The sequence below is a fragment of the Vombatus ursinus genome, unplaced genomic scaffold (assembly GCF_900497805.2).
Source record: "Vombatus ursinus unplaced genomic scaffold, bare-nosed wombat genome assembly UNPS02014791.1, whole genome shotgun sequence".
NCBI lineage: Eukaryota > Metazoa > Chordata > Mammalia > Diprotodontia > Vombatidae > Vombatus > Vombatus ursinus.
Genome location: NW_020954569.1, coordinates 67,679,868 through 67,691,192, shown reverse-complemented (window position 1 = coordinate 67,691,192; position 11,325 = coordinate 67,679,868). Strand labels below are relative to the sequence as shown.

General features: G+C 38.5%; 1 protein-coding gene and 1 non-coding gene across 3 annotated transcripts; both read left to right on the top strand.

Annotated features, from left to right (window-relative positions):
• Nucleotides 1-41: 41 nt before the first annotated feature.
• On the top strand, nt 42-107 carry LOC114048240. The gene has a single exon (XR_003569720.1). It is a non-coding gene; the product is annotated as a small nucleolar RNA SNORD58 (small nucleolar RNA).
• A 3,132-nt stretch (nt 108-3,239) lies between these two features.
• Nucleotides 3,240-10,412, top strand: CUNH18orf32 (chromosome unknown C18orf32 homolog). Of its 2 annotated transcripts, none has more exons than XM_027869020.1 (3): nt 3,240-3,347; nt 9,148-9,336; nt 10,053-10,412. In XM_027869020.1, exons 2-3 carry the CDS (start codon nt 9,172-9,174, stop codon nt 10,116-10,118), a joined length of 231 nt encoding a protein of 76 aa, XP_027724821.1. In that variant the 5' UTR covers nt 3,240-3,347; nt 9,148-9,171; the 3' UTR covers nt 10,119-10,412. The 2 variants fall into 2 exon arrangements, with proteins under 2 accessions (XP_027724821.1, XP_027724822.1); XM_027869021.1 differs by having other exon boundaries at nt 3,243-3,339.
• The last annotated feature ends 913 nt before the right edge of the window (nt 10,413-11,325 follow it).

Genomic DNA, 11,325 nt, shown 5'->3' with positions numbered 1-11,325 from the left:
GTGAAAAAATTTGGATTTTTATATCACTATTAGATTTCTGGTTGCCATGATGACAGTCTTAGGACACCTTTGGAATAACCATGAAAAAAACCTGTATTCTGAGCAACCCTGTTTTCATTCTCGAACTTTCCAATGCATTGAAATGTCAATTAGTTTCTGATTGGTGAAGAGTAAAATTTTGGTTTGACTGGAGCACAGTGTAATGAAAAGTCAGTTTTTATAGTGAAAAATGAGTGTTTGAGAGTTGCCTTTTTAAAAATCTTTTTTTTCCTCCCCTAGATATCCCAGAAGAAACTGAAGAAACAAAAGCTTATGGCACGGGAGTAAATATGACATTAGAAAGCAAATAAAAGTGAAATGAAAACATTTGTTAACAGTAAATATTTTTAAAGTATTTATTTTCTTTTAAAAATTTATCCTTACCTCAATGTTGAGCATGTGTTCTGTTGGTCTTTTTTTTTTTTAACTTGATGGTTGTTAACTCAGTTTTAATGACTAGATGTTTATGGTAGCAAGAGCATTGGATTTGTGAGGTAAACCTGAGGTTTAGCCTTGGCCCTACTGTTTTTAACCACGTGTAGGGTAGCATTGGCAAATCATTCATGTCCCTGAGTGTGCTCATTTGGTAACTGATATAGTGGGAAAAATATGACATTGGGAATTGATAGACATAGTTCTTTTCTATTCTTTACTATAAATAGCTGGGCATAGTCTCTGGGTTTTGGATTAATTAAAAATGTAAATAAGTAGCCAATGTAGGTCATCAGTATAAGAGTTCTGAAAGGCACTGACTGCTGTGTGTAGTCTTCTTTTGCTATGTATTATATTCTTCACCTTCACCAGCTATGGGCTAGTGGAAATAAGTGACATGGGAATGAGTGTTGGGCTTGGTATGAAGTGGGGAATATGTTTGCACAGGCAGCATCAAAATTGGGTGGACAAATTACTATGTACATTTGCCAGGAAGCACTATATAAACATTCAACTATTTAACCGATAATAGGAATTTTGTGAGATTGGAGATGAAAGTCTTGTTCTTAAGTCCTATAATAACAACTATCTCTAGTCTCATTTCCTCCATAAAACTGAATCTGAAGTGTGATTTTGTCGTCTTTTCCCCCAACTTCCTTAAACGTTCATAACCTGGGAATATTAATTTTTTTATTTTACTTTTCAGTTCTATTTGCCTTTAAAACCATTTTTCACTCCATGTTTGCACTCTGGTGCTTTTCTATTGTTTTGTCCTTACAAGGGACTCAGTAGTGAGGAATCTTTTCCCCTCAAAATTTTCTTCCTGTGGTAATTTTTTTCCTCCCTTTTGGCTGGCTGCTAACTCCATTTTGGGATGTGTGGCCAGTTCAGGAAGACTAGCAACTCTGCTGTGACGGCTTGCAGAGCCACCTTTGGTGTCTTTCTGGTACCTGTGGTTCCAAAAAGCTGTAGCAGGAAGAGTGGCCCCACACACTCCAATAAAACTGCACAAGGGCTAAATTAGGTTAAAGGTAACTCAAGACCTGAAATCCTTTGGTGGGTTTAGTGGAGTGTGTCTGCACCAAGCATATGAAAACTTCCCGAGTAGAATAGGCTGTTCACAAGTCAAGACAACTATGGTCACGTACTGCATCCCAGGCCACCATCAGTTCTCTTGAATTGTCTTGCCTGGATTTCGATGACTGAAAGAGACAGTGAGGCTGACACCTTTGCTCTATTCTACCTCACTTAAATCCAATTCATGCATTCAAGATATTACCCCAGTGATGGATGTCATTGGTCCTCTTAGAAAACAACAACCCTCTCCCAAAGTCCCCTGGAATGCCATTCTCCATTGTGGTAGGCTAGGCCAAGGACCTTCAGACCCCTGCTGAGAGGGTCACTCACCTGGTTTGAATGAGCAGATTGCTTCCAGGCAATTTTTTGTTGCCTAGTATTACTATGGTTACCAATTTGTATAATTACCTCATAGGAATTAGAAGGGATTGTTTCCTAGAGAAGCTTTAAATATTGGCCATCTGTAAGTGCTGTTTGGCTGTGTTAAGATAAAGAGTTTCATAAATATTTGTGATTGTAAGGCTTTAACTTTAATTTAATTTTGTCTCGTCTCTGATTCTGCAATACATATTCATAATGGTGGGTTACAATATAGAATAGCACATAATTTGATAAATTAATACCTTAAGCCAAAAACTAGGTGTTGCAGATCACCAGAAACTTAAACATTATTTTAAAAGACCCTTAAATAAGTACATGTCTTCTAACAAACTAAACACTAATGTTTTTATCTTTTTGGAAAATTTTTAATTATGTAGTCCCTTCCATCTTTCAGAGCTTAGTTCCAGCCTTTGCTTTCAGACTTTTACTCCCACTCATAGTGGAGGCAAACTGGCCTTCCTCTTAGAATACATCTCCAATTTCCAGGCCTTTTGCCCTAAATTGCACCCCCTTCTGCAAAAAATTTACTGTGGCACCTAGGTGGTGCAGTGGATAGAGCTCGGGCCTTGGAATCTGGAGGACCTGATTTCAAAGCCTGCCTCAGACACTTGTCACTTACTAGCTGTGTGACCCTGGGCAAGTCACTTAACCTCGATTGCCTCAGTTAAAAAAAATTTACTTGGTTGCAGAACAAGTGCAGGAAACAGAGGAGGGTCCTTGGTCTAGAGTTACAGGGATGGTGAGTAGGACCTTAGGCCCCATCCAGGAACTATCGATTTCAAGGGGGAAAAAGGAAGATGCGCCCGTTGGTTCCCATGCCAGTGAGGAAGCTGGCCTTCGCTGACAGGGAGGTCAGACAAAGGCGGTCACCAAACTAGGAGAAGCCAGGCTTGTCCGAGAGGTGCCAAACTAAGTAATGGCCAATCCAAGAAGAGGGGAAGTATTGAGGTTCCGTCCAGCTTTGAGTCCACGATTCTCATAATTCCGTGAAAAGGGACGTAAAAGAAAGTACTAGTGTTAGAGTCCAAGAAATAAGTAGGGGGTCAGGCAGAAGTTTGGGGGGAACGTGGAAGCCCAGCAGCGCTCAATTGCAGAAACCTGGTTCAGTCGTTTTCCCGGCCGCCCATTCCATGTGTCCTACATTGCCCTGCCCCTTGCACCCTGCTACGTCGTCAGGGAACGTACATCCTGAGGGGCCGGAGCATTCTGGGCGTTTGGGTTTCCGGAACGTCACCAGGACAACGGAAACGACGTTCTCAGCTCACGTGATAGGAGCGGACGGGCGCCGCGGGCTGACAGGCTTCTTCCTCCAGGCTCCCCATTGGCCTTGCTGTGGTCCCGGAAGTGGGGGCGCTTCCGTTCCGGTTTTGCTGTCGCCTGGGTGAACGGGCTGGGGCAGCGGTTCAGTCGGTCTGTCGGTGGGTCCGTGGGCTGGGGCGTGAGGGGCCGGGGTCGGGGGATGTTGTGGGTCCCGCAGGGTGGGAGAGGAGAGAGGTAGCGCCAATCCTAGAGACAGACAGCGGCGGCTGGCAGCGGGCGGGCCTCGGCTTCAGCCGTTGCCAGGGCCCGGGCACTTTCCTCGATGGGTTCGTAGGACCCCGGGGGATTGGGAGCAGCCATCTCCGCTTTCCTGAAAGTCCCCCCCCCCGCCGAGCCTGGCTGTCATCTTGGCCTTTTCACCCCACTTCTTCCGGTTCCATCGCCCCCGATCTCCGTACCACCCGATCATCCCTCTTGTCCCTGCCAAGCCGGTCACTTGTCTTCCAATCCTTGGGCTTTTGTCTCATCTTCCTCCGTTATCTACCATTATCACCTTTTCTCACCCATTGCCTTGCTCTGCATCTTTTACCATTTCCATTTCATCTTCTCTCTTCATCTCTCAAGGCCCCCCTAATTGTCTTCCTGAACCCTACTACTTCAGCAATCCACCCCAACACTTTCTGTGACTCTCTGCTTTTCACCATCTCCTTCAACCTCATCAGCTCTCCCCAGTCCACTCTTATTGTCTCTCAGCAGCTCCTCATCTTTCATTCTGTCTCTAATAGTAATAACATCTTACATTTTAATGAACTTCATGGTTTTTAAAGTGTTTTCCACACAACAGTCCTTTGGGGTGGGTAGTGCAAGTATTAGTTCCATTCTGTAGGTAAGGATATTACTGAGGATCAGAGAATAGCCTGTAATCCATCTGGCAAAGCTGAACTCAAAGATCCTATGGACAGCCATCTTTTTTCTCCACCAGGACAGGATGTCTATCAGAATAAATGTCAGTTTTTTTAAAAATAGTGTGTGCAAACCCAATGTAAAAATAAGACTTTTATTTTTAAGTTTTACAAAATATCACCAACACCTTTAACATATTCTTTAACAAAAATAGATCTTGCATATAAAGTTTCTGTAATTTTGAATGCAATTTAACTAACATTTGGGCTTTTTTTAAACAGCAAAATTAAAATCTTTCATGTCAGTTTTCATATAGCACTATATGAAGATAACTTAAGGTGCTAGAGAAAAGTAATTTTTAAATAATAAAAATGGCTGTTTTTTTCTAGCACTTTGTATTTGTTCCTGTGAAGACCCTTGAAAGGGTAGATGATACAGTTCTTATTCCCATTTTACAGATAAGACTGAGGTACAATGAGATTAAATGACTTGCTCAAGGTCTAGTACACCTAGTAATGTCAGAAGTAGTATTCAGATCTATGTATTCTGACTCCAATTCAGGATTCTTTTCATTAGACCACACCTGCCTATACAGTTGAACCTTACACATAGTTTTTCATCTAGTATAACCACCTCATTTTACAGGTTTGGAAACTAAGACCAGAAAAATGTCTCTTTGAATCCAGCACTCTTTCCACTATGCCATGCTGTCATTGTAGTATGTTTAAAACTTCCATAGATTTAGAATCCTGCCCTGAGAAGAATTTTTTGACTCTTTAAGATTTTATGAAATTACAGGTATACACCAGAAAGAAAGATTTCTTTCAGCCCCAGATCATTTTTCTCTTTCTTTCATCTTTTTTTTTTTAGTGATTTTTGGCCCTATACCAGGGAGATAAGCAGGATTTCCTTAGCTTTTGACAAAAACATAACTTTTCTCTTTTACTTTGTCCTGTTGGAAAGATTGGGGTGTGAGGTTGGGGTGCTGAACAAAGTACTTTTTTCCAAAGTTTAGAAGTATCCATCTATTTAGGATTCTGCCTCTCCTGTCACATAAGAGAAATCTGTTTATTACTGTGATTTTGACCAAAGACACTTAGAAATAAATTTATTTCCTTTCTCTAACTGTGACTTCCTAAATAGTATCATTTGTATATTTTCTGGAAACATAAATTCAAATTCTAGCGATTGTGGTGGAAAACAAAATTATATCATTTTTATCATCTATTATGCACATTATAAAGTACTTATGTTTAAAACCCTCCCCTACTTCTGTCTACCTCTGCCCCTATTCAAGGGTTTGAGGTTTAATATCCTTCCTTTCCTGCCCTGCTGCTCCCAGATAGAGCAAGAAGCGTCCTTATTTGACAAAACATAAAGCCAGATTTTTTTCATTCCTCTTACTCTGCCTAACTAAACAGTTTCAAAAATTTATACAAAAATATAACATACAACTACAATTTTATCTTGTTCATTAGCTTTTCCATCTTCAAAAAATACGCTTCTGCTACCTTAAAAAAATTTATAGCTCTCTCTTTGTATGTGTGCATGCATGTGTATGTATATACATATATGTGTATGTGCATGTATATACACACACACACACACACATATATACATAGATAGAAATATATCACCTTTTTCAAATATATTCCTCTGCCCTCTGTCCAGAGAGGCATCCTTCGTAAAAAAGAAAAAGAGAGCAGTTAAACAAAGCCATCCAACACACCAGCTAAGTCTGAGGGTACATGGAGTATTCTGCACTCATATTGAGAACGCCGATTTTTCTGGGCCTCAGTTTCCTTGCTGTAAAATGACCCAATAGCCTCTAAGGTTTCTTTCAGACCTAGATTCTGTCTTTGGTGAAGAACTCTATGGACCCTTCCAAATAACCATTAACTTGCTATTTCTACATGATATTAATCTTTCTGAAGCAGCTCTTAGTAAGTTCCGTTTACCACACCTAAATTCTCCAGTTGTATAGTCAGTTCTATATTTTCGTGAAAATTTTGATTTTCATTCTTCCTCTCTCTCTGTTGTCACCTCTCCTCCCCCACTTCCCTAGCACAGACCTGCAAACATACAGGACTGAAAGATTTCAGGCAGCCTGTGGAAAAATATAGGGTTGCCATTGCGCACTCTTGTCACACGGCCTGTAGCCCGAAGGAAGTTCATCCTGTTTTAATTTTGGTCCCTACCTACTGCAAAGTTGTGCAGACCTGATCTAGCATGTTATGAGAACCCAAATAAAGTTCAGTACTAGCGTAACTACAGCATAGGATTGTTAATTGGGTCATGGGTTTAGACTTGAAAAAGGACTTTGAGTCTATTTCCCCTATTTTACAGATGAGGAAACTGAGGCACAGAGAGGTTAAGGCTACTTTTCCAAGGTCTCACAGGTAAATAAGTGTTGGAGTTGGGCCTCTGACTCTATATCCAGAACTCTTTCCAGTGAATTACCTGTATAGTTAAAGGACACATCCCTTCATTCTCTTTATCTATATGTTCATTTTGTAGGTGAAAGAAAATAATTAACTGTATGTATTAAAGTAGTATATTCCTGCTTCTTAATATTTCATATCCACACAAAAACTAAATTAAGTTTTTAATTTTTTTTACTTCCATGTGAATTTTTTTTCATGTGGGTTCTTGGCACTCATGGATGGATAGAAATGTTGCAGAACCCTTACTTAGAGAAAGATACTGTTTTTAGATTCAAAAGAATCTTATGTTTTAAGTAAATAAAAAATTGAAATGTAATCATATATTTACATAATGCTTAGAGAAGAGCCACACTGTAGTGTTTTCTATTAACACTAATTTCCAACTACACATTTTGTTTTAAGAAACTTTGTTAAAAAGAGGCAGAAATAATTGGAGGCATTGCCAGACTAAGGTATTTCAGGCAAATCAAGGAACTTTAGAGATCATCTAATCTAACCCCCCCCTCATTTTACAGATGAGGAAACTGAGAATTAGAGAGATTCGATGACTTTCTGAAGGTTACACAGTTATAAGTAGCAATCGAGTAGGATTTAATGAGGAAGATGAGTGTGCTGAAGAAAGAAATCATGCACAGGTGTATTCCTTTAAAATTGTGTGTAAATTGAACTATCAAAAATTGCTAAGGGAGGGGGCAGCTAGGTGGCGCAGTGCATAGAGCTCCAGCCTTGGAGTCGGGAGGACCTGAGTTCAAATTTGGCCCCAGACACTTGACACTTAACTAGCTGTGTGACCCTGGGCAAGTCACTTAACCCCGATTGCCTTATTATCGCTTCCTCATTTCTTTTTTTTCAGAAACACAAATATTCATATATCAGGTTTGGTTTAGATTTGACTGTAATATTTTTTCCCAAAGCTTCAAGTCAGCTTGTAGGTGCAATCAATCGTTGATTATATAGTTATAGTATTATTGCATTTGCTATTTGTGTTATGCAATATTAAAAATGAAATAAATGTTTAATGTTTAGCATTTAATGCTTTCTGAGCCAGTTTTGAAATTTAAAAAATCTTGGCAGGACTTCCCAACTCTTATCTAAGGGATTAAAAAATCCCTAGGAAACTAAAAATTTCTTTGTAGAAATTTCCAAATTCAGCGTAATAGTATGTTATTGAGTTAGTGTTACATGTTAGCGTATTGAAAAGTTGTAATTGCGTTACCATAAAAAAAAAAGTCCTTTCTAATGCGTTGGTGATCCCTGGGCATTCTGAGATGATGCAGTAGTTTCCCAATCCGCTCCTCAGTCTCAGGTCTCTCTCCTTATCAGCCCGTCCTCTTATAGCTGCCACATTGATTTTCCTAAATCAGAAGTCTCATTATATCGCTTCCCTTTTCGAGAAACCCCCTCTTGACTCAAAGATTAAATGCAAACGCCTCTGGCTTTTAAAGCCCTTCATAATCTGGCTCCAGCCTGCCTCTTCAGGCTTGTTGCACGCTATCTGCCTTCCTGCACTATTCATTCCGGACAGATTTTCCTTCTTACTGTTCTGCTCTCAACACAGCCCATCCCCTATTCCTTGAATGGCCTCCCTTGCCCTCTACCTCATAGAATCTCCGTCTTCTTGCAAAGCTCACCTCACGTGTCACCTCCTCCAGGAAGCCCAGCTCGATCCCTCCCCTCCCAACCCCACCCCCACACCTCCCAGACAGTGTTTGCTAATACCCTTGCCCTGGAAATTATTCTGTACAAATTTTGGATTTAGTTTTCTTCGTATATGTTTTCTCCAATGGAATAACTTCTTGAGGAGAGGAGATAGTTTTCATTTTTGTCTTTGTATTCACAGTACCAGGAATATAATATGCACTTAATAAATGCTTGTTGAACCAAGTGCTGCCATCTGAATCAGCAAAACATAAAATTCTGTTAATGATGTTTGATTTTATTCACATTTATTAAAAACGAATAATGCATTAATCTCTTTGCACTTTAGTTTCCTGAGCTTGGCAAAGTAGGTAGTGTGTTAGATTTAGAGTCGGTAAGACACGGGTTTAAAGCTTAACTCTATTTATTTTTTTAAAAATTTTTTTAACATTTGTTTTTAAAACTTTGAGTTCCAAAATTCTCTCCCTTTCTCCCTCCTAACCCTTCCCTTCCCCGCCCCCCCCCATTGAGAAGGCAAGCAGTTCCATATAGGTTATATATGTATGGTCATGCAAAACAAAACATAAAGGTAAAACTCTTGCTACCCATGTGACCGCCATCAGGTCATTTAACTTCTTTGAATCAAAGTTTCTTCATCTGTAAAATAGAGATTGTATTATGTAATCTCATAAGGTCTCTTATAGCATTAATATTATCTGCTTCTACATATGGTGCATTTATGGTAATTGATTAACCAGAACTTAATAGAGCACTTCATAACCATTCCAAGTAACAGTGTACTATATTGAATTGGCACACTGAGTTCTTGGTTTTAGCTAAATTGATTTTTAGATTCATCTAGTCTCTTTCCTCCAAAAGTATTATTATACTCTTAAAAAGTACAAATCTAGAAGTCTAATCATGTCATTACTTCATTACAAATTATATCATCTGCACTTTTTTATATCTGCAGTTCAGAACAGTCAAGCCTGAGGCAATGGTGTGCATTCCTTGTATCGTCATTCCTGTCCTTCTTTGGGTCTACAAAAAATTCCTGGAGCCATATGTGTATCATCTAATCTCACCTTTTGTTAGTCGTCTGTGGCCTAAAAAAGCTTTAAAAGAAAGCTCTGTTGAGAAACAAAGCAAAGGAAACTATAAGGTAAAAATATAATAATATACAAATGACAGGTAGAACAAATAGCTAAAAATAAGTGGCTTTTGACCCTTGTTTTAGAGGCAGGTTTAGAAATTTTCTCTAACAACCCAAAGCTTCAATAATATTTTGAATTTAGTTCTTTTCCTTTGTAAAATACCAGAAAGTGTAAATTGGGCATTAAAAATACTTAGCATTTCTTTATTCAAGAGTTATTCTTTGAAAGATGGATAACTTTTGAAGAAACGATATGCATATTTTTGGTTTTTTTTCATCAGTTTTCTGCTAATTTACATAGAAAAGCCATACACAGATGGAGAGTTAATTACATTTATCCCTAGTTGGTTGGTGGAAAGTAAAAGAGGAGTTGGTTGGTGGAAAGTAAAAAAACACTAAAATTAGTCAGTTTTCTATGTGGTAACCTGCTGAGTGAGTTGAGGTATAGAAAGATAAAATTTTTTTTTTTCTGAATTGAAATGATTAAATTATTTCTGTATCTTATATTTTATGTTTCACAAATGCATGTGTGCTTATAATTAATACTAATCATACATTAGCATGTATGATTTTAAGTTGGTTGTGCTGTTCTAAATCATTTTAGCTTTTCAGTGTAAGTCATTGGAAGTAAAACTTTGTTCAGATTTACTGCTCTAACTTATTTTAAGGGAACCTCCTGTATAAGTGTTGATGCTACAATAAATCGATACCACTGTTTCTTACAGATTGCAGACACGAATGGAATCTCTACACCAGAACAAACAGAAAGCTGCAACAAAAAGATAGATTAAAGCAATGTGTCCAAAGGATGTCTTTGCTTTAAAAATGGAACTGATGATATGCAGCAACTACTCTGATACTGTCTTTCATACTTTTCTCTGAGACCAGATATGGGGTAGATATTTTAGAGATCTCCCTAATATACATAGTATTTCTATTTAAATGTTTAAATTATATTTAATTACCTCATTCCTATTCTTTTTCCTTACTGAAATAGTTTTCATCTCTATTATTGCTAATAACCTAAAGTTTCTATTTTAGGTTAACTTGTTTTAACAATACAAATAAATAGAAATTCACTTTAATAATGCTTTGCATTTCTCTTTCAGTATTTATAAACCCTCAAACCCATTGCATTCATGTGAATTTAACCACAACCCTATCCTACTACTTACTTGAGCTTCAGTAGGATTCTCTTGAAATATAGTTTGAAGTAATTTCAGATGATAAAAGGTTTATTATGAAACTGCACCTGAGGCGTATGCTAGGTTTTTCTATGAACTACAACAATGACATGAAAAAATTTGCTGATAAAGAATAAGAAAGGAATTATTGCCCAGCTTACATGTGAAGAGAGTAGTGAAATGCATAGTACTTGATTGAGCCTTTTCCTACTTTGAGAGGAAAGAGATGATGTGGGTGAATGAGAGACTGCTTTGAGAAGGGACCCGTTTCATATGTTCAGATGGACCTGTGATCTCATTGATATGGCTGTTTTTCCAGTGGTGCAGATTGAACCCATCTACACCTCCCTATCCTTTGTGACTCTTTTTCAGGTGAGTTCCCTGAGGGCAGTCTCTCCGGTGTGTTAGGGGCCTTCCTCACTTTCACCTGACATCACGAGGGAACCAGCAGAGCACGTGGGCGGTTTGCTTATTATATATACCTCATTGTCGCCACACAACTAGCCAGTCTTCTTTTCCGATCATAACATTTCCTGATGACATGCTTTATACCAGTTCTTCCAAGTTACTTGTTAATGTGTTTCAGCTTCCTCACACCCACCATGTATTTTTCCATTGCTCTCTGACTTATGTTAATTTTTGATTTTTCAGAGACTGGTATTCCGGGACTCAATACAAAACCAATAGAATATTCATATTAAAATGAAGGACTTTTGATTCTGGGAGAAGTTTGAGGACATTAAGGAAGCTTTGCAATTTCCCAGAGGCAATGAAGCCATATTTCTTCCTTCTAATTTTGGGCTTTACTTACCTG